The sequence below is a fragment of the Calonectris borealis genome, chromosome 6 (assembly GCF_964195595.1).
Source record: "Calonectris borealis chromosome 6, bCalBor7.hap1.2, whole genome shotgun sequence".
Taxonomy (NCBI): Eukaryota; Metazoa; Chordata; class Aves; order Procellariiformes; family Procellariidae; genus Calonectris; species Calonectris borealis.
In genome coordinates, this window is record NC_134317.1 from 13,788,003 (window position 1) to 13,810,884 (window position 22,882).

Sequence of the window (22,882 nt, forward strand, 5' to 3'; positions counted from 1 at the left end):
GTGCTCTTTGGGTTTCTTATGTACGAAGAAAACTGTGCTAGTGTTCCTCAGGCTCAGCGTGGCTCAGTGATGGCTTTTTCATGGAGTGTATGTAGTAGGTCTGTAATGGGAAATGTTAGTTCTTAAAATGCATGGGCGGTTTCCCTCACAGGCTTATTACTTCATGTATAGGAGGGACCTGTAATCACTTCGAGTGCACAACGCATATGGTACCTTATGTTGCCTGAATGATTACAGAATTATCTACCATGTGAGACACCATTTGTTTTAATTAAATACATGGACTTCAAAATTTATGGGAATCTTAAATGATGATCCTTATGGGTTCCTTCCATCTTGAGATATTCTATGATTCTATGACAGTTTTGCTTCCTATCTGGACAAACGAATCTAGGTTAATAGATTAAGTTAGCCCTCAAAGCTAAAAATTCTTGGTCTGAGATTTTTCTTCAGGACCCTTCTATTGTTCATTTTATGTTAGCTTGCTAAGCATTATCCAGTCTCCTCTATTAGTGGGTTGTGAAGTTTCCTGAGGAGGATGTTGCTTTTGCTTCTTTTCCCTTTCTTAGCAAATTGGTCCTGTTCCAGAGCTTATGATCTTTGCAGCTTGTGCAGTTTTAGCAATATTAACTTAGATTTAGGAATATTAGCATAACTTTTTGCCCTATGATCATGAGATATTTTTGGAAAAGTTGTAGTTAATAGTTTTACTTAAGTATTATGTACATGTAAATGATTCTATGCCTCTTCATGTTGCTTCATGTTGGTGGCTGAACTCCAAAAAAGCTACAGCTTCCACAGAATTTGAGTAGTCTCATGTCTTTTCTGTCTAATCCCCCAGGTGTCTCGAGATGGTGGCCTCGCTGTGCCTACCAGTGATGTCCGTGGAAGCAGTGACATTGTGGAAGGTGGAAGGATGGCTTTAGATAACAAAACCTCCCTACTTAACACCCAGCCTCCCCGCGCCTTTTCAGGGCCACGTGGTCGAGAATATAACCCCTATCCTTATGCCGACACAATTAACACTTATGACAAAACTGCCCTGAAGGAAGCAGTGTTCGATGATGACATGGATCAGCTTCGGGATGGTTTGTATCAGTATCTTAGTTTGTATCTCATAAAACCGCAGGCAGCTCTGTTTCTGGTATATTTGTGTATGGGTAGTGCTCTCAGATACATGCTTGCCCATGCACATGTTGTGTATTACTTCGCATCTGAGTCGAGGCTTGATATGAAATACTCTGTGTTCTCATGTACCAGCAGAATCTGATCTGTGGCTATTGAGAAAATGTTATACTGCAGTTTTAATTTTTGTTTGCCTAGAGTTCCTCCTTAAGCATTTAAATGCATCTATTTTGGGGACCTTCCACTCTTTATAACTGAAACATCTCGCTCAATAGCTCGTTGTTACTGAGCGTTTCACTTCATTTAAGTGATGCTACACCTTAGCTTTATTCTTTTTGCAGTACACTGATGAGTCACTGTACTTTGATCTGAAGGTCATACATGTGATCACTGGTTCTGGGTGTGTGTGTCTGGGAAAAACTGTGGCGGTTCTCATCTTGTAGAAGTAATTATTGGAACTGGATGAAATTCAATCGTCATCTCTTCCTGGTTCGTTAGAAGCCATGTGCAGATTCATGAGCTGTGTTATGAACTCAGGTGAAATTGTGGGCTAGTCAGATTCTCTTGCCTGCTTGACTTAAGCCACCTGGAATTTGATGCATTTTTGGGGGGCCCCTTGTTACGTGCACTTTGCCTGTAGAGGGTTAGTAATCTTAGTATCTTTGATCTTTTTCCCCATTTCCCTAAATGATTTGCTGCCATTTGTCCTAGAAGTACCCATTGACCATTCAGACTTGGTGGCCGATCTTCTGAAAGAGCTCTCCAACCACAACGAGCGGGTGGAGGAGCGGAAAGGAGCTCTCCTGGAGCTGCTAAAGATCACAAGGGAAGACAATCTCGGAGTTTGGGAGGAACATTTCAAAACCATTCTGCTCTTGCTGCTGGAAACGCTTGGAGACAAAGATGTGAGATACTCTTAACTATATCATATCCATTCCCAAAAAAAGGAGAATAAAGGCACCCTAGAATAGATTAATTTTTTTTTTTCTCTGTGTGGTTTAAAGATCCAGGCTATTAGGTCTCATGGGATGGGTCTCTGTCTCTTGCAAAAATGCCATCAAGAACAAACTGCTTTTATAGGGGATCTTGTTTTGAAGTATTAAAAAAAAAAAAGCTGCGTTATTATCACAGCTTTATATTTGATAGCTGATCAAAGCGATAATTTACAGGCTAGACTTTTACTTTTTCCACTTAGAGCTATTTGTTCAGCTTGCAGCACAATGATATTTGGTAAAGGCTCAGCACCCTGCTGTGCCTTCACATCAGAGCCATGCTCCATCTGAATGTTACAATATTTAGGCTTCAAAGCACTCACAGTTTGTTTTGGTTTTTTTGTTGTGTTTTTTTTGTTTGTTTGTTTAATCTGATTCAGATCCATTGTATTTCTTATACGCCTTGTAAAGTATACGGCGCGCTCTCAGAAATGTTAATTCTGAAGCAGTGTAGGTGGCTGACATGTTCTCAGTTGTTCATACTATAAGCATGAGCTGCTCTAGTCCTACATGTTTAATCATAGCATCATCACACATGTATCAGAAGATATGGTGGCTTTATCTAAGTACATGTGAATTGTGCTCCTGCATGAATTTTGCAGATGAATTGCGAAGGACATGCTTTAAAGGCTGACTATAGAGTAAAGCAAGTGTTCCTCTGCTGAAATGATAGAATCTATTTGGAGTGGCCACAGGCCAAAAACTTAATATAACAGTTATGAAACTGAAGCAGGTGTTACAAATCCCTTCTGCTAATGATCTTTTGATATAAAGGATTAACACATAGGTCAGTGTTGACTACAATGACTGACTGTTCTTGAAAGTAATTTCCATAGGAGTTACAGGAAGAGAGTCGATTTTACTGCATTAGTACATGAGAAACAGCTTTGTTGCGTGGAGCCCAGTTTGATATCTGCAAAGCTAAGCAAAAGAGGAAGGGCAAAACGAATACGATCTGAGCTTCTTTGTAGATTCATGTAATGCAGACATGCTGCTTTGGGTATAAATTTGTACTTCATTGCCAAAAGAGTATGGAATTTAACAAAGTAGAGTCGTTCTGATTCTTTCTTTTATCTGTGACAACAGTCATTTTATGTGAGTTTTTGTGCAAAAGCAAGCAAGGAGACCTATTCTGAATTTTAGTTACATTGATTACACTGCTCACTCCACTAGAGCTGGTGGAGCGATATAAGATTTCTGGTGCCGTAGGGAGCCATGAGAATTTACTTCAAACTATAGTTTTGAGAAGTGACTTTTTCTAATGTGGATTTCTCTTGACACAGCATTCAATAAGAGCCCTGGCGCTGCGAGTCCTGAGAGAGATCTTACGGAACCAGCCGGCAAGGTTTAAGAACTATGCGGAGTTGACCATCATGAAAACGCTGGAAGCACATAAGGATTCCCACAAGGAGGTGAGCAAGCCTTTCAGCGTTACGCTGGGAAAGCAATATGGACCTGCTGAAGAAATGTAGGAACAGTGAGATTTAACAGGCAAACACGTTGACCCATCTTGACAGTAGAACAAATTGATATTAAGTCTCCCAAGTATGAAGAGACAAGATTTTTATGTGCTGAAGCAGGGAGGAAAAAAGTTGAGACTGATAGAGCTTTTTAAGTGGATTTGGAGCTATCTGGAATTGTAGGCCACTGTTTATCAACTTCCCAGGATTTCTTTGCTCATTCTGAGAGAGGCTGAGACCCTGTAGTAGAAAAGTGCATGTTTAATAATTTTGCAGAGCACATTGGGGGCACTGTGCTCCCTCCGTCTGTATGAGTAAGAATAGGAAACGTACTGGAGAACACAAAGCCCATGTTCAAGCAGAATTGTGTGTGAAAACTAAATGGTGAAATTGAGCTATGATGGAGAACTGGGAACTGGTGAGTAACAGGAGAAAATGGAGAAAGAGGCCATGCTGCTGAAAAGAAGCTGGGGCAGAGGAAGAAGCAAAGGGAAAGGTGAATTGCATTTTCCTTTTGTGAGAGAACTCGTATGTAAGACTGAAAGTATTCTTCTGGAGTAAAACAAAAAATGATAACATTTGAAGTAGATCAATTCAAATTACATTTAGATTTAGAACATTTTGTAGATTGACTTCCAAGCTGGATCTTCTAACGTACCTTGTGTATGTGGCGAGTTTGAACTAAACTTTGGAAAGTACCACATAAATTTCTCTATATGTCTGTGATGGCTTCGTTACCAAAGTCCTTGCTTTGAAATCTAAGACAGTTATTCTTCTCTGCAACAGGCTTGTCCTAAATAGCAATTTTAGGCATCTCTGTCTGGAGAGCTTTGGCCATGAAAAAGATCATTGTATGGATCAGACTGCTCCAGAGCATTGCGTAACTGGCACAAGGTTATGTTAGCTGTGCGTAGCAGAAACTGTAGTGTTTAAAAATCAAAACAAAACAAAAAACGCCCTCAGGGAAAGAAACTAACAGGCTGGATTTCTCTAAAATGCAAAAGTAGAAAATGTTTAGTCCTTTAGTGAATGAGGACTGCTGTACTCTGCCTACCTTCCTCTCCTTGATTTAGAGCCTTTGCACTCCTGTCATTTTCAGTTCAGAGTAATGAGAAATAGTTGTAAATTGATTTCCTGATAAAGCAGTCAGACAAAACACTGTGTTCTGAAGGAGTGCCTTTTATTGGCAAGTTTTCCTGGTTGCATACTTCTGAGCTCACCTTGACTCAGTGCCCTTTGTATTTTTATTCTGAGAGTCCTCCAAAACTGCCATTTCTAGCAGGACCTTTCCAGATTGTCTCTGGCATTGTTTTTAATGCCCCTCAGAATTCACTGTCCTCGTGGGACTGGTGGGTTTTATAGAAATCAAGCACAATGTTGAAAACATGACACTTTATGCCTCTGTACTCCCTACACTCTGTTCTTCATGCTTATGGTATGGAAAGGTTCTTCAGGATTTGCATGTGGTGCCTCCTGAGGAAAAGCAGAGAAGAATAAGTCTTTGCTACAGAGAAAGCAAAGCTCAAGCCAGGAATGAAGAGACGTGAGTTCTGACACTTCTTTATAGAAGAATAATTCTGAGCTGTATTGCTATCAGCAAGTAGCTGCTGTGCTGTACATACCATTGTAAATCAAAGGCATGCTTTTGCATAGCATCTTTATAATTTAAAAAAATCATATTTGCAACTGCTGCAATGAGACCTTTGGGTGACAATTGTCATAGCAGGATGCTGCAGGTATATTCCTATTTTGCTATCTGTGGCTAAACACTTGTGTGTGCGTCTGTATTAAGTAGTGGCACTGGTGCTGGATTTTTCATTCTATGTATGTGTTTTTTCTGATCCCTATGATCCCTGTGTCAGTGGGGCTCTCAGAAGCATGATGCAGCCCATGAAAGGCATCATCTGTCTGTCAGTATTTTGAGAATATCAGCATTCATGAAGTTAAAGGTTTCCCAACCTGCACTTGGGTATCTACATGAGCTAGGCTAAAGATATACCTGGGAATATGCTTTAGGTATTTTTACCTGTAGTTGGGGCTTGCTGATTCAGTGAAGTCTGTGAACAATTAACTGAGAGTCCATTTGGGCATGGCTCAGTTGGTCAAACTCGTAGCCCTGGGCCAGAAGGTCACAAATTCCCATCCCATGGTGGCCCTCCAGCTTGCTCTCACTGCTGACTTTGCAGTGCTGCTCTCTCCAGGAGGGGTGGAGGAGCTGCCCTTTGGCTTGATCCTGCTGAGCAGGAGATTAAGTGAAGATTCACCAGTTTGTGATTGAAGGGCACTTTCAAAGAATAGCTGAAGAAGGAAAGGGAAGGGAAGATCTCACCGGTCTGTTCTAGAGTTTTCTTTTTCACTAAATCAGAGCAATATTAAGGGCAATGGCATAGCATCCTTAGACTATATATAATAAAGTTTTCCTCTGTGCTGTAAAAACTACTTTGAGGAAAGCTGCTATATAATTTGGTTAGGAAAGTTGTTAATCCTTATGCTAGTAATGCTCTGATAGGATGTCACTCCAGGGTTTGTTATGTTTCTGGACTGCTTCTGCCTTGTAGCAGACGACAGGATCAATCCTGGTTTATGGTTTGAGGTCCTTTGGCACACGACAGGCTGCATAAGTCAACAGAAAATGACTGTTTTGAATGAGCTGTATCTGTTTCACTCTTACTTATGTGAGGAACCGCTAATTTCCCTAAGTTATTGCTCCCATTTTCCGTTATGTATGGCCCGTGGAGAATCAGTTTAAGTGACCAAGGAAAAAGGAAAGAGTTTGAAGAGGAGAACAGTACAGAATTGTTAATCTTGGGTACCATCTCCAAGAAGTCATTTTACTAAGAGGCAGTTCTTTGGAAATCAAAAAGAAGGTTCATTTGTCATCCTGAATTCCAATATTGTTGCTGTTCATCATGACCAGGAGGGATCAAATAACAAATTATAACTAACATATTTACCACCTAGCAAATACCACCACCCCTCCTCCATTTGAGTGCCGATACCTAGTTAAAGATTTGGTCTGAAACAAAAGGGTCTGTGGTTTTATTCCAGATTATGTAATTGGAAGTATCAAAGCAGTGTTAGCATAGTTGGATATCTTGGGATGCCTGGATAATTGGCTGTTTTTCCAAGTCCAAGATGAAGTCTTTAGACAGTTGAATCTTTGCCATGGCTACAACTCTTCTGCCTTCTGTTGCTGAAGGCAAGGTCTAAGATCAGCAGAGCAGCACAGCTCTTCCCGGGGACACAGGAGAAGAAAACTTGGTGCATGGAGTTGGATGCTGAGTCACGCCTTGTTGTGAGCACAAATGCAGGAGATTAGCAAAGCACAGACCTCAATGAGGGTTCAAAATTAATGTAACCCTAGGCTATAGACTAAAAGACTCTGGGATCCATCTTTAGTTTGCATTTTTTAACTTCAGCCTGTTTTTATACTGTTTGTAGTATAACAGTCTATTCAATGCTGTTGATTCAATGGGGTGATGTGAAGAGTCAAGCCTGCTTCAGTCATAACTGTAAATATTTATGGGGGTTGACATGTAAATGCCTTTCACTTACTTTTGGAGCATTAGAACGTAATTGAAGTTGTGGACGGTATTAAATCTTGTTGATTTTTATCACTCTTTGTTTGGAGTTATTTGGAAGAGAACCATCTTTCTGTTGCCAATTAGTTAATATTAACTCATTTGTTCCAGTGTAGTTACTCACCCATAACTAAGGAGAGATGCTGCCTGCTGACCCAATACCATTGATATGACATTGCTTCAGATTCATACCAGCAAAATGAGTATAAGTTCTTATTATTGAGTATATTAAAACAGAAATAGTTCATGTCTTGGGAAATGGTTACAAAACATCTTTACCAGTGAAAATCATACTAATTCCCTGCGTCTGTCTCTGCCAATCTGTTTTTCTCTGCAACTAAGCCTATAGACCTAGCAGATGAGTATTTTCTGTGTCTAAGGAAAGGATACTGTGCCATGTCTTAAATATCTAGTCTTGATCTTTTATTATCTGGAAGGTCCATTAGCATAATTGAATGTAACGTTCTTTGTTGTAAACCTCTAAAAGAGAGTGGGGAAAAAAAAAAGAAATCACAGCTATCCATTAACTGTAGATAATTGTTACTATCTTGCTGAGGTGCTTTTAGACTGGCCTCTGACCTTTATAAGACGATTTGCAGCCGTCCTCTCATGGTATGATCTGTGTAGGTTTCTTCTGCAAAATGTAGCTTACTAAAGAAGAAAAGCACTAAATGATCACAGTCTTAAAGGTTAATTGATATATAGTCCATGCTGGAAGCTGCCAAGCAGTGCAGCTTGGCAGTTGTTGATGTTTCAGAGTATATGTTTATGTGCCTTTTCTAATTCCCAACATATTTGAAATATTTAGTGCATAGGAGAAGCAGTCTAATCTACTTCATCGCCTCTGAATCCCTTATAAAAATCGCATTGTTTTTTCATCTGCTTAGCACTCCCCATTGCTGAGTCTACTTCCTGCTTTGAAACCAAATTCTTAATTGTTTGTTCCTGTCTGGATCAGACTGTAAAGCCTTCAGGGATGGGAGTTTGCCTGACTAGGTATTAGTAAGCCTCCATCCCCTCCAGCTTAGGTTATGCAGGCTTTAACTATCCACCTCTAGATGGCAAAAATTGGCTCAAAAACATAGCCATATGCCTTGTAAGCCCAAAAGCAAAACCTTGTTCTTTTGCTTAGAAACTTTACTGGCGCTCTGCGTGTTTCACAGTAGCGTACAAAGCCTCTAAGTTTTCAGTGGGATTTTACCTACACTACCTCATCCTCTAGGATTTTTTACAGAGACAGTGCAACTAGCAGTCGTGGCAAAGTACTCCAGCTTACGGTCCTACATACAGCTCTCATCTAGGTGTACAGATGCTGCTCTGCTGAGATCCCAGCATGTTACACTGATGCCCTGTGTAGCCTATGAAACTGGCGTGTTCTGCCTTAGGTGAGTCAGGACATACATTTTTCTTTCCTTGTTTGTCTACTAGTAGTTTGTGTCACTTCAGAGCAGAAATGAAAACATCAAAACCCTTTAGAAAGCTGCTGCATATTGACCAAGAGCAGATTACCCCAGACAAGCTGCTTGCTGCAGCCATCAGGCAGCAAGCAACATTTGTAATGCACTGAGAGTAATAGCTGAGCAGATGAAATTATGCAGAAGAGATGGAGTCTTGGTTCTGGCTGTCTTAATCAGACAGGATCCCATGGCTGCAGTGCATTGTCAACCAGGTAAACCAGTGGGAACTGTCATCCAAAGTTTGTCCAACAAATTTTGTAGAATGTCAATGATGCCAATGTGCTTTTCTATTAAAAGAAAGGGATCTGTGACAGGTGGCCGTCTTGATCACGCTGTTCCTAATACTGCACATCAGCAATATCCCCTCCCATTGAAATCAGAAAGCATTTCATGTGCATATTCCTGCGACCACCTAACCTGTTACTTTGAAGCTTACTCCTTTATAGCATTAAGGAAGACATTGTTAGAGGTGAACAGCCTACCTGTGTGCTACACCTCTCTGGCTTCGTGCGTGTGAATATGGTTCCTTCCCTAAAGCAAACTGGGTGGAAGTATAACCATTTCTCTCTTTTGGGATAGTCACTGGAAAGGTCTTAATGCACCGCACATGCCTTCCAAGAAACCCACCAGCAAACATAGCTTATGTTATGCCAGCAGAAGTCAGGCTGAATCTAGCCTCTAGCGTATAGAGCATAAGGTAAGCATTTGGAAAGGAGAAAAACCTGCTTCTTTAAGGCAAAGTGCTATCTTTTAGATCTGCATTCCCGGGCTACCTGCCCTGTGTTGAATCATATTGAACTATCCAGTTCAAGCCATGGTTTGCTCTAAGCTTTTACTGGGAGGTAAAATCGTGTTTGTGACATACCTTACACACAGCTTAGCGTCTGTGTTTTTAATAAAAACACTGCAGAGTCTCTAGAGCCTGCTTCATAACCACCCTTTTGAACTTGCTTCTTCCAGGTACCATCATCATTTGACGACTTTGCTAGTTTTCTTTCATATTTCTGAGACCACTGAGAATAATCATATTAGGTCAGACAAAAAGTTTGCTTCACTTGATACCCTACCTGACAGTGACTAGCAAGAAGGCGGCATACAGTGATGCTTCCCTGAGGATATCCTCCCTCCTTCCAGTGGTCTGAAGCTTACAGCCTTCCCATGCTAATGGTTCTGCCTGCCTCTCTGTGCATTTTGGCCTTTGTTTTTAATTCAGTAACCTTGTCTAATTTTTAACCCTCTTGTGACAATGAGCTACCTAGTCTGAGCATGTAGCGAACAGCACCCTTTCTTTTTCTCGTATTTAAAGGATGCATTTCATAGCCACTACTTCTTGTGGTGTCTGCTGTTAGTATGAGCCATTCCTGTCATTTCCCGGTGTGTATCTGTTGATCTTACCTCCAAAGATGGGAGGAAGACCAGTTGTTTGATACTGTTTTCTCATTTCTTCCACTCCTTTTAAGGTTGTTTCACTCTGCTGGTCAGGTTAAAGCCCTGATTAAAAAAGATGTTTGATTTTTTGATATTGTATGGTAAGTATAATTTGCAAGACACAAGTGTTGTGCCTCACGGCAAAATATCTTTGCTAAACTCTGCTATAATTGCATGTTCTTGTTGCCAAATGACCTGGCAGTTTGTGTCTTTTGATAATGCACTTCCCTCTATGTGGGAATGCTGCTGATTTCTCTGGCATTACCAGGTGAGTGGGACTCTGAGCACGCTGCGTAAGTATTCAGAGATGTGCTTTCCCTCGTGGGATGTAGAGTCGGTCTGGGTAGCTGAATGTTTTAGTCTGCCAAAGCCAGAAGGAAAGACCTTTTGGACAGGGCTGGTGCTTGCATTCCGGAATGGTGGCATTCGGCTTTCTGTGCCGGCAGGGATGAGCTTGTCCTTTTGGCTCACTCTCAGCTGGTATTGCCCTACCCCTTCCTACACCGTGTCCCCTGCCAGTCCTTTCCAAGGCATCCAGGAGCTAGTTACCTGCAGAGGCTCCGATTCAAGCAAGCATGTAAGCACATGCTTGAATCCCATTGACGTCAGTGAGACTTCAGCATGTTATTAAAGTTAAACATACGCTTAAGGGGTTTGCTGAAGTGTGGCTTAGATGTAGACGCTCTCTGCCAGATGTGTTCTCGGAAGACTTGGAAGTCTCCCTGGTGTTGTCACATTTACAGGCTAATATCAGCAGGAAGCCCACTGGACACGTGTAATACGTCCTTCTGTATTCAGAGCGAAGGCACTTCGGGGAGAAGTGATGTGAAACACCCAACTGCTGTGCAAATGCGGCCAGATCCTTGCTAGAAATGGGCAGCTTTGCTGAAAGGAGGACCTGCAGGGGCATAAATAAATCCTGCAACTTCACAACTTTTCTTGCTGACCTTATGATGCGCAAAATACGTGTGGCCTTTGTTGCTATTTGAATCCTGGCTCGTTTTGTGAAAAATTTCAGCTGTATTTTAACCCCTTGTGCTTGGAATTGGTAACGGGCTTTTAAAAAAAGGTTTTGTTTCATACACTTGCCTCATACTTGCAACTTAATGTGCGTGGTAAACTTTATGCACAAAGGATGTGGAGCTGAAACGCAGATAGAATTACTCATTGAATTTTTTACCTACTCCAGTACTGTTTAAAGTTTACAGTAGTGTATTTGAGATCAGAGTGTGACCATAGGTGTCTACTAAAATATTGTTACTTTCTTATCAAGTAGGATAGCAGGAGGATTTAAGCTTTAAAAAATAAAAGTTAGTTTGTAAATTGTGATATATTCAAGCTTTTCTTTCTCAGAGTGTCTGTGAAAACATTTGCTAACAGTATTTGGAGTTGTTGCAAAGGAAAATCCCAAGCAGCCTGTGTCCAGACAGTTATAGTTAGTTTTTTTAGCCAGTGACTTGCTCGTGAATGTTGTTAAGTTGATTACAAGATATCTGGGCTCTCTGTCCACTGCATTGTTTGCGGAAAGCTTGATGGTAGCAATATTTCAGCACTGGGAAAGCCAACGTCAAAAGCTGCTGTGCCAAGAAGTGAATTCCTTTAAAGGAGACCTCCTGGGAGCTCCTGACTTCATCCACTCCAGCAATTCAACGCCATGGTACCAAAGCATGGCATTAGGTTTTCCTTAAGTACTCGGGTGTTTTTCTCCTTTCCCAATAAAATCACATAGCGCTGCCTTCTAAGCTAGTAGTGGCTTACATGGAAAAATATTAACTTTCATGCTTCTCATGTGTGAAATTGAAGCGGAATTTTGCAAAGAAATAGCTGGAAAAGGGAAAACTTGCTGGAAGTGGGAAAACAAGCATACTGTTCTGCTTCCACAGGGAAGCTTCATTTTGTTGCCTGGCAATTAGCACAGACACTTGAAAAAAAAAATCTGCCTTCCCATCCTGTTTCTTTATCCAATTACTGCAGAATGTAAAATGAATAAACTCTCATGGGAGGAGAGACCACAATCAGGTCTTTCCTATTTCAGCTAGCTGTCCTACTTGCTGAGGAAGAGTGTGAAAGTTGTAGATTTGCCTTCCCTCAGGCTAAGAGTGGAATTTCATTTGGAATCTCCCTTGTTTTGTGTGACTGCTTTACAGTATAGGCTAGTTGCAAAAGGTGCGTGCTACCACTGTTTCCACTTGTTCTTCCTCCCATGTTTTATAGTGATCCCAGTGCTGTCTTAATGGGTTAGGTGTGCTGAGAGCACAGCTGCCTGGTCAGGGACACCCTAAAGCCTGTTTGTGTCTGTAGCCTGGGTTTGATTACAGCATAGTTTAGCTGGGAAATGGCAGGACACATCTGTGTAGGCATGGGTGTCTCAGCTTGGGCATCCAAGCCCTCAGCAGGTGAGATGCATACTAAAAGGTGCAACGGTGTCATTCATTTTCCCCAATATTGGACGCTTTTAAGATTTGGCTAGACAGGATGCTGGGCCATCTTGTCTAGACCGTGCTTTCGCCAAGAAAGGTTGGGCCAGATGATCCTTGAGGTCCCTGCCAACCTGGTATGCTAGAATTATAATGTTTAAGGAGATAAATTTTGAATTAAGTCTAAGCTGGTAGGTTTAGGTTCTTTGACAGTGGCTGGAGAAATGTCATCGTCTCGCTTCTCTTAGGATGGGGGTGCCTATCTATCTTGGGTGACAGAGAACTCTTTCAAACTAGCCACAGTTTTGACACGGTTGCATTAGGCAGGATGGACTTCTTACCACTGGCTGTAACAAAGATATCACTGGAGGTGAAGGATGTGAATTCTCTGTGTCAATCGCCTCTTGGTAGAGCCTCCTAATGAACATTCCTATTTCCTGGCAGTCATTCCTAGTACACACTGGTGGTTTTGGCTGTGACGTGTGACTTCATTAACATAAGGTTTTGCTCTGCTTTCATTCCAGGTCGTCAGAGCTGCTGAAGAAGCTGCTTCCACCCTGGCGAGTTCCATCCACCCCGAGCAATGCATCAAGGTGCTTTGCCCCATCATTCAGACTGCAGATTATCCAATTAACTTAGCTGCTATCAAAATGCAGACGAAAGTCATCGAGAGGATTTCCAAGGAATCGTTGCATCAGCTCCTCCCCGATATCATTCCTGGGTTGTTACAGGTACAGAACCCCAATGTCACAAATGCTCCTGAGCACAAACCACCATTGAGTAATTTGTGAGGTCTGTGACGATGGACCCTCTGGGGCCAGATTTTGCTAAATTAAAGTTTTAATCCCTCTAAGTTTTTATATTTGAGCTTTTGATGTTTTTAATGTTAAGGAAAAGAAAACTCAGATACCTATGTGTATGTTCCACAATTAGATGCTGTGGCCTGACTCCTAAATAAGCCAGTAGCAGCCATGTAATAAATTTGAGAGTAGGAGTTAGCCACGTCTTATGCTGTCTCAGTACATCCCAAGCAATGCATCTTGTAGTCTCCTTTAATTCTGCTGAGCTGTTCTGCGCTTTGATCGTACTTTGCACTTGAACTTGAATCCCAGCAGGCAGGCTAGTCCTTTCCTTTTTCCTCTCCGAAATCAGGACCGAACTACTTGCTAACTTCATTCAGCCTCTTTCATAATCCTCTCAGGCTGGGTGGGGAGCTGTGTTTTTGCCAGTTCTAAGGCTTGGTCTTACATTGTGAATTTAGCTTTCAGCGCTGGCTGTAGCAGTGCTGTCTTCTGTTCCCCTGCACAAGCAGCTGGCAGTGCCAGCGGCTGGGAGGAGGCTGCAAGCAAGAAGGAAATAAGGGGAGGTAGCAGCGAGGGAGGAGAGAGAAATGTGTGTGTGTTTACTGGGGAGGGATTGTAACAGGAACAAATCAGCCAATGTGAAAGGGGAGACATGTTTGGGTGGGTAAGACTTCACTGGAGAACTGGGATAAAGAAGTCTCCTCATTGTGAGCATAAAAAGGTGGAAGGGCAAGAGCAAAGTCAGAAATTCCCCATGTGCATCCTAGCATTTGTCCCAACTTTGTAGTGTCAGCTCTTGCAATTCTTTTCTTAAATCTCAACTTCTGGGAATCGGGCAATTCTGTATTGATCTAAACTTCTGTTGTAAAAAGTTTTTAGCCATAATTGTTGGAGACAACAATCTGAACAGCGGAGCTTCAATGCGCCGGAAAAGTTTGGGAGCAGCATGCCTTTAAAAACACAGTTACCTTTGTTTTATTAAATTGCTTCCATGTCTTAAAACGGATGTTGTTTTGGAGCCTAGTTTGCGATTTTTCATCTTGGAGCTGCCAGTGATATTTCCTCACCTTAGAAAACTCATAGTGATTGAAGGTATCTACTCCTGGTGTTCAGGAAGTATTTTTAGATCCTTCTGGCTGAAGGACTGTGTGTAGAGGGAATCACCTGTGTGCTTGTATACCATGCCGAGGGTATCGGCGGAGTGGTGAAGAGGTAAGGAATGTCGGACAGCAGCAGCATGAGCACAAGTGTGTAGCTCAGCAGCCCGGAGCAGGATCCCCATGACCCCCATGAGCAGATGGGGGTCTCCATGCAAGAACAGGGCTTGGCTGGGGAGAGTCGTGGTGCTTGCCCTGATCCTGATGCAAAGCTCTGGCTGGGGGATAGAGCTGCGCCGTGAGGCCCTCCCCCATGCGCTGCATCTTGATACCCTCAGGCTGAAGAGAGCTTTGAGCCCGTCTCATCTCCTGAGCAAATGATCTAACTGTTGGGCTGTGTTATTAAATGCCGGGAGAAGAAGCAGCCGCTGCCTTGCAAGCAAGTTGGCAGCTGGAGAGGTGGGGTGACGGTCCCGCTGGCGCAGATGGGGCAGGCTCTACCAGCCCAGCGACCACTGGGACGCAGCCCTCTCAGGCTGCAACACCGCACGGATCTGCCTGCCCCCACGGGAGCAATTTGGGATGCACACATAAGCAAAATGCCAGGCCCATAGGGAAACTTGAGGTCAAGCAGAGGCATCTGATAAGTTCAGGAGCCTTTGGATTGCGACCCACAGAACCCTGCATCCCAGCTGTCCTCCTAGCAGCGGGTTGTGTCTCTGTGGGTGTTCCTCTGCTGTGGGCCTGGGCTCAGCCTTTTTTCCACCTGGGTCCTCAATAGCTTGATGTTTCTGTGAGCTCACCTGGGTCTCCTGCTTTTCTAGTTCAGTGCTCTTTGGGATTGCAAACTGTCATTTTAGGCATATTTTGGCCCTGCAGTTAGAACATCAGCCCTGCTAGTGGGCAGCCTGGCAGCCCCAGCCGTGCCGCATCCCTCCTCCCGGCTTTCCCGGCAGAGGTCACCCTGCATCCGGAGGAGCCAGCGTCCCGCAGGCTGAAGTGATGTCTGTGTTTCTCATGGGATGGCTGCTTAGTGATGAATCACTGCCGGAGTACAGGACTGATGTCAGCAGCTGCTGAGTGACCTGGTGGCTAGCTTGAGCTCTCCTGAAGCTGCCCGAGATCTGGCACACCTGCAGGGGTCTTTACATGTTCTTTTCTGTGGTATTTCCTACCTGATAAGTAATCAAAAAGCTCCAGGTTACAGAGGCAGTTCATCTAAAGGACTAGCACATGTGTGTAGCACTGTTATACACAGGGTTTAAGCCCAGTGCTTTTGAAGAGTTGGAAGACATCCATGATGACTCTGATTTTTGCAGTTTCTAATGCCTGGATAGAGCTATTCTGTCCAAATAGATTTTAGGTAGAATATCTGTTCACTGAACAGGATTCCGGCTTTCATGTTCTGAGTGATATAACCGTTAGGCCATTTTGCTGCAAAATTCATCTCCATTTGTAACTTCGCTCTCAGGAGCAGAATTGGTTTCCTTTGGGTTAGCTTTGGGTCAGGACTGAAGGCAAGCTGGGGGCATGAGGGCTCGCCCCATGAGGGCTCGCCTCGCTATGCAGGTATAGCATATAGTCATCTGAACTGGACACAGGAATGCGTATATTTGATAGAGTCCCAAGATCATGTTGGGAAACTGTGTTGTTGCTTAATGCTATAAATAACAAGATATCAATAACTTACAACATGTTAGTAGTAACTAATAATAAAAGAACAAATAGGATGTACTGGGTGATCGTATTCTCTTGCTCTTTGAGTATTCAGGTTGCAAACTGTTACGTTAAGCAGAGCCTTTGCATTGATCTGTTAGGTCAGCTACATTTGGAAAATGTTCATCAGGTCTTTAGTATATCCTCTGGAAGGGTGTTGGTGAGTGCTGTTTGACTTCTGACCTTTTTTTTTCTTGTTTCCTAGGGTTATGATAATACGGAGAGCAGCGTCCGTAAAGCTAGTGTATTTTGCCTAGTGGCAATTTATTCAGTAATTGGAGAAGAACTGAAACCTCATCTCGCACAACTCACAGGAAGCAAGGTACAAGAGTAATGCATCTCTGGTGGTTGGGTAATAGCCAGCTGAATGGCTTGCAGCAAGACCAGTGGCTTCACAGTAGCCCTGGGTCAAGTTCCCTGTACTCTGTTAAATCCTATCTCACCCCACCAAACACCATTAGAACAGCACAGCACTTGCTCAGCAGTGCGAGCATTTGAAATCCCACTAAGTGAGTTTTGGTGGGGTTCGGGGATGGGTTTCATGACGCATTTGATCCTGTGTAACTGCCAGCTGCCAGCGAGCCACTTCCCACTACAGCCATGTCTACCTTGCCCCTTCGGCATTGCATCCAGGGGTGACCGGGCAGTGAGTTGGATCAGCTGGCTGCTCTGGCTGAAAACCAGATCTGCAATACAAATTAATTAGCTTTCAGTCCGCTCTGCGGCTGCACAGGTAATCTGGTGCAAAGAGTGGAGGGAATGCGTGGCTGGGACGGGTGGGAGAGCAGGTCCTCTCAGCAGCAGGTCGTGATTAGGGCTGGTAGAAATGCAGGTAAAGCTTCACTCTTAACAGCGTGGCAGATGTGTCCCTTTCCTCCTGGGACACCAGCAAACTCAAGTGACCCTTCAAAGGATTTTGTGCCCTGGAGTCAGGTTGGTTAGCAGCAAAAGTCAAATTCTGACCTGATGCTGCAAGGGAAATCAAGTCCTTAAATCAGCTCTGTCCTTCAGACAAGAGCTGGAATTTTGTGTTGAGGCGGGTGGTGGTTGATTGCTTTTCAGAGCTGCTCAGGAAGCCGTCACAAGATTTCTTCTTCTGTTTGAAGTCGTCATACCCGAGATTTCTCTGCAATTTTCAGATGAATTCTGCATTTTTTTGTTTCTGAAATAGATCTCTGCATGAGAATAGCTACTTACTTCAGAGGGCTTCGTTCTGTTATTTTAAAGCAGTAATTTCTTTTGTGGGTAGGAATTGTGGTGTAGGCCAAAACAACCTGAGACTGAGGACACTTGGCTTTTATTTCTGAATTGAGTTTCCTTGTCCTTAAACAAATTACTTGTGCCTCCAAATTGCTCTGGAAAGAGACAGCTATGGGTGCTGAGGTTTACCTCGTTATATTTGGGCAGTTAGGAAATCCCCCTATAAAATGTTGTAGAGACTTCATTATCCCAGTATCCTAGATGCCACAGACGTACTCCACCACATAACTAACTATAAACATGTGAGTAATTCTTCTGGGTTTACGCAGACTGCCTGCATGTTTAAAGTTAAACGTATGCATGAGTCATTGCAGGATCTGGAGCTAAGGTGGTAAGGCAGAAAAAGAAAACAAACCCATGCAAAGGAAGTACATAGTCATAACAGCTGCAGTTTCACTAGATGTACCAAGTTAGTGAAGATATTTAAATGTCATTGAAAACGAACATTTTATAAAGCATGGAGAGTTCAGGGTGTTTCCTAGGAGGGACCATGGCTACTGGATCGCCGGTGTGCCTGCAGCCCCGCTGACCTCTGTGGGAATCCTGCTTGCTCAGAGCAGGCTGCAGGATTGAGGTCTGTGAACTGATGGCTGCAAGTGAAATGCAAGAGGTTTTTCTAAATCCCATTAAATCTGTCTGTAACTTCAGTAAGTTCTTTGCAGAACACGAGTTTTAAGATTCGTGGTTGACTTTTGTCAACCTGGCATCTTCTCCTGATATTTGTTTGTTTCTTTCAGATGAAGCTACTAAACTTGTACATAAAGAGGGCCCAGACCACCAACAGCAACAGCAGTTCCTCTTCAGATGTTTCAACGCACAGTTAATGGAGATATGTGGACATATGTGTAGACTTAGAAGCAATCAATGGTGCCTCTCAGAGACCTTTCTGCTACTCTTCACTGGCGCGCTCCATCAGCTCAAGGAGGCCATGCAGATATTTATTGCAATCAGTATTTTAGTCCCTTAAAAGCTTTTATGTAGAATCTTACTGGTATTGAATGTAAAGGAAGCAAGGTCTGTGTTGCAGTCTTCATTAAAAGTGAACAACAGAAAGCCATACTTAAACATATTTGTATAGCCTGCTGAAATCTCAGAAATATGTTTAGGTTAGCGTTCCAAAACAGAGTCCAAGAACCTGGACGTGCGTAAAGGTGAAACAAATCTTGTTGGTTTAGTTCATACCCATTTTGGTTTCTGTGCGCTAGTTACCTGCTCTCTCCCCGCGGTTGCAGCCATTCTGGCTAGGACCTCCTCTTCTTACAAGTCTTGTGGTCCTGTTTTGTACTCCCTGTTGCAGCTTGCCTAATGTGAAGGACTCTCTGTGGGGAGATCTTTGCAGATGTGGCTGTGATTCCAGCCTTGGATGCTTTAATACTAAGAGAGATCAAATGAGTAATGAAAAAGTAGATTCTTTTTAAACATCTGAGTTTTTGTACATAGTTCTTCTGACAGACCTCCGATGGGCTGATTTCTCTGTAACTGCTCTCCAGCCAGCTGTGCTGTGCAAAACAGCTGGGCTCTTGCTCCTTTCATTGACTGTGTAAATATTTCTCCCTTCCCAACCCATTCGTCTCTTTCATACGCTCAAAAGACTCTCCAGGTTGTTACTTCCTAAAGGGAACCTGAGACCCAATCCTGGGTCCGATGCCTGCGATGGGAGGCTGGAGTTAGGTGGGTGGGTGTTGGATTAGGCTCTGAGTGGGTGGGCAGTGGGAGCGGGCAGGGCTCACCTCAGTGCTGCCTTGTGAGGCTAGCTGCATTTTTCTTGAAGCCTGTAGCGTCAAGGGCTGATCCGCTGCTCTGACCTGACCCACTGGTGTGGGGCGGTGAATGGCTTTGTCCCCACAACTCCTTTGTGCTTTGGGCAAAACGTTCATCCCAGAGGACAGAAAGGGCATCTGAAACGGAACAAAAAGACCCTGTGGAAGCACCTGCTGAGCCAGCTGGGACAGTGCTGGTCGCCTGCCGCAGCTCCCCTCCTGTGCCTGAAGAGCCTGCAGTGCTGTTAGCTGCCTTTAGAAACCTCCTCCTTCCTGGCCAGCCCCACGCACAGCCTTGCTGGGTGCTCTGCATTTCGGAGGGGTGCGGAGGGCCCTCGCTGGGCACTGCTGTCAGCAGGATGCTCTGGGTGAGGGTGCAGCGGGGCAAATTTGATGACGCAGACCAAGTCAGAGTCAAACCAGCAGCATCAAATACCCCACAGGACCACCCTTCCCCAAAGGGAGACCCTTCTGTTTGCAGTGGGTGAGCTCCCCCTGCCTCTGCCCGTGACCAGGGGAGGCAGGAGGATGCTAGTGCTGTGTTTGGCCCTGGGCTGGGTCCTGGCTGAAGGGCATGCCCACCCCAAACCTGCAATGAGTCAGAACTGGTTTTTTTGCCCCCAGTGCCAGTGATGCAAGAGGATGGTGGACGGCTGCAGCTGTGGGGGTGGATGTGTGCTCCCTGGCTGCTCTCAGTGCCTCGGTCTCTCTCCAGCCCCCTCCATTTCCCCTTTGGGGAGCTGAAGGGACACCTTGGTAGCCTACTGAGAACATGAGAGTTCCAGTACCACAGCGGGGAGGGTAAAGCCCCGTTGTCCTCCCTTTCCATTAGTGCATCCCTGTGTGTCTCAGCCCCGGCCCCAAGGAGCTATGCTGGGAGGTGATGCTTGGTGCCAGCTCCCCTCCCAGTCCCCAGCTCAGGAGGGGTTGGGACTGGTGGGACTCTGTGGGATTGGGCTACAAAGCTTATCCATCCCTTTCCCTGCTGACATGAGAGCAGAGGAGGTGACCTGCTCCTGGGTTTGTCGGGAGATGTGTCCAGGCTTTTGCTGGCTGCGGGGGTAGTTCCCTTATCTTTCCCAATGAGTAATGCCATGGCAGGAGAAACAGTGTGATCCTGGTGGGTGGGATTCCCCCACGGTTTTTCCGCAGGCTCAGAAAAGCCATCCTCGGTAGAGGGAGGATTGGCTGCTCCATGGTTGGTGTCTCCCTTTCCGTGGACCATTCCTTTTCAACATCTTTCAGTATGCTTGTTAGAATATTCTTTTTTAATTTTTTTGAATGATTCAAATTATTTTAGTTTAACATGAATTTATTTTCCCTTTTGAGGAAATATTCAGCCGACTTGTTGGCAGCAGTTAGCTGTCTTGTTTGAATTTTTAGTAGTGAGTTTGGATTTTTGTTTGGGGTTTGTTTGTTTTTTTTTTTTTTTTTAATTTGTACTCTAACCGCTTAGTATTTATGCCTCTCTTTCTCCCCATCTCAGTTCAGCATCTTCTGTTCCAGTTGTGGGGTTCAGAAGGTCAGCATAGCTGACCAGATGGCGTTTAGTCCCTCCCAGCTGTGATGGAGCTTGGTCCATCACCGTTTGCTGTTTGTTTGTTGGGTTTTTTTTGTATGGCACACTGTAGCAAATCTCCAGGAATTGAATTCCTTCTCCAATGATTTTATATATTTTATAAAATCCTGTTAGTATGCACTGAGAGTGAACGCACTGTAACGTCCCTGAACTGACCCTAGCGCGTGCGCTGACACTACAGTCGGAGTTAACAGCTTGTCCTTCAAAAGACGCGTGCGATCTGCTGCGACTCCAGCGACGAGCGTGTGTTTTCCGATACTATTGGCACACTTGGGGCTGCAAATGGTAGAACCAGGCCTTACTTTCTGAAACAGATTCTGTTCTGTTTGTCAACAGATGCTCCTCATTAACGTGCTACTTAATTTCATTATGTGAGTCAGTCGAGGACTGTTCATCCTTTGAGTACTCTAGAAATATGTTATACCTGTATACAGTAGCGAGCATTCTGCTTAGGTATTTATAAATCATTGCGTATAATGTACATAGTAAGGTTGTTTAGTATGTTGAACATGACCCCTTTTTTTTTTTTGTTTCCTTTGAAGTACTCAAAGGGCTAGCTCTGAATGTCACCTCTCTGATCTCCAGTGTTCTGACTTAAACAAGCTGTACAATCATTTTGTTTTCTATTCAGCAAGCATAAAGGTCTCTCTGGCTACAAATCACAGTGTCCACGCATGCTTGCAGAGAAAGTTCTGCTTGCTGGCAGTGCCTCACCGCACCGGTGAAGCTTGTGTTCACGTTCTCCTGGCAGTAGCCACCTACTGCAGCTGCCTTTTTTTTTTTTTCCCTTGCTGCCCGTTATGCAGGGCTTCGATTTTTCATACCTTTAAAAAGAAAAAAAAGGAAAAAAAAAAGTGTATTTTATTTGCCCACCATGCTTTAAAAGTCTGAATGGGAGAAAACTCTCAGCAGACAGCAGCTCCTGGGTGCAAGGTTGCCGAAATCTCAAATGTGGATGTTTTTTCTGCCATTGGCTGCACCAGTGCTCCGTGGGCATGGGCAAATACTGGATCCATCCGCCCCACAGGTCTACGTACTGTAGTTCTCATGTAGTGCAGAAATATCGAGGCATGTGGCTTTCTTAAGGTACACTATGTGTGCTTGCCTGGATTACAATACAATACGAGACTGTCTTTTTTTATCGCTTATTACTAGCTTACCAATAACCTGTATAAGTAACGTAACTCGCATCTTCGTCATCAAAACCTTTTCTCCCCACCCCTTTATTTATCAAGCATAATACTACATATTAAGGGACAGAAGAATAGACCTTCGTAGAATACAGCAGGACGTTGCTAACAATGTTTTAAATGGGAAGTAAAAACTGCTCTGAAAAATGCCAGCCACGAGAAATGACTTTGTTGGCACCGTGTTCATGCGCATGTATTTTTTTCTATTTTTTCCGCTTTTGTCATGTTACATCCATATCTGTATTTATATCTTATTTGTTTCACTTTTGAGTGTATCATGGCAATTGTACAGATGTTTTTGTTAACATTTATGTGATAGAATTTGCTAAAAAAAAAAAAAAATTAAAACCTTTTGAGTTTGCCCTAGAATAAGTGGAAGTTGGATTTCTTTTTGGGGAAGAAATATTAAAGTAGATTCATTATCCAACACAGCTCCTCACTCCAGCAGGCTTTGCTTGTAAAGGATTTGCTCTTATTCCTGCCCTGGCTGCTGTGTTTTCATGTATTTATTAGAGGGTGCATGGTGGTCTGGCTGTTTCCTACAGGCACCAGTCTGTGAGTGGCCAGTGGGCAGCTGATCTTTTGGGGTGCTGGTCTTTTGCTGTCAGCTTTTAAAAGCTTTTGGGAAGTCATGGTTTTAGGGGATTCTTGTGATGTTACAAACTGAAGAGCCATATGCTGTTTGAAAGCTGATGGTCTCATGCAAAGTCACGTAACCCAAGGAGCAAGGGCTTCAAAAGATGCCTGTGTTATGAGGCTCGTTAAGAGAATTGCAGAGGTTTTAAAATACGTGGCAGTAGAAAGTTGGGTGAGGGAGTGTTTGGGGAGGTGAAGGGGTGCTGGGAACTGCACAGGTCTCTGTGCCTGGTACCAAAAGACAAAGAACTTGAATTTGAAGTGGCCGGGGAGTCTGAGCGCTCAAACGCTTGTGTGTTATCCTGGGGGAATAACAGCTCATCACAATTTAAAAACCTGTAGTGAAGCTGTGCTCTACACTAGGGAAACGGATCCCCTAAG

At 43.7% G+C, this 22,882-nt stretch overlaps 1 protein-coding gene across 9 annotated transcripts in view; it reads left to right on the forward strand.

Annotated features, from left to right (window-relative positions):
- Positions 1–22,524, forward strand: part of CLASP1 (cytoplasmic linker associated protein 1) — a 189,310-nt gene extending 166,786 nt beyond the window's left edge. For 4 of the 9 annotated variants that reach the window (XM_075152882.1, XM_075152879.1, XM_075152880.1 and 1 more), the window contains 6 exons: positions 842–1,088; positions 1,837–2,030; positions 3,401–3,529; positions 12,985–13,191; positions 16,282–16,398; positions 18,074–22,522. In XM_075152882.1, the coding sequence (XP_075008983.1) occupies positions 842–1,088; positions 1,837–2,030; positions 3,401–3,529; positions 12,985–13,191; positions 16,282–16,398; positions 18,074–18,160 (981 nt within the window). In that variant the 3' untranslated portion in view covers positions 18,161–22,522. Of the gene's footprint in view, positions 1–841; positions 1,089–1,836; positions 2,031–3,400; positions 3,530–12,984; positions 13,192–16,281; positions 16,399–18,073 lie in introns of all 9 variants that reach the window. The other 5 variants (XM_075152887.1, XM_075152886.1, XM_075152883.1 and 2 more) reach the window with 4 other exon arrangements.
- Positions 22,525–22,882: the final 358 nt, after the last annotated feature.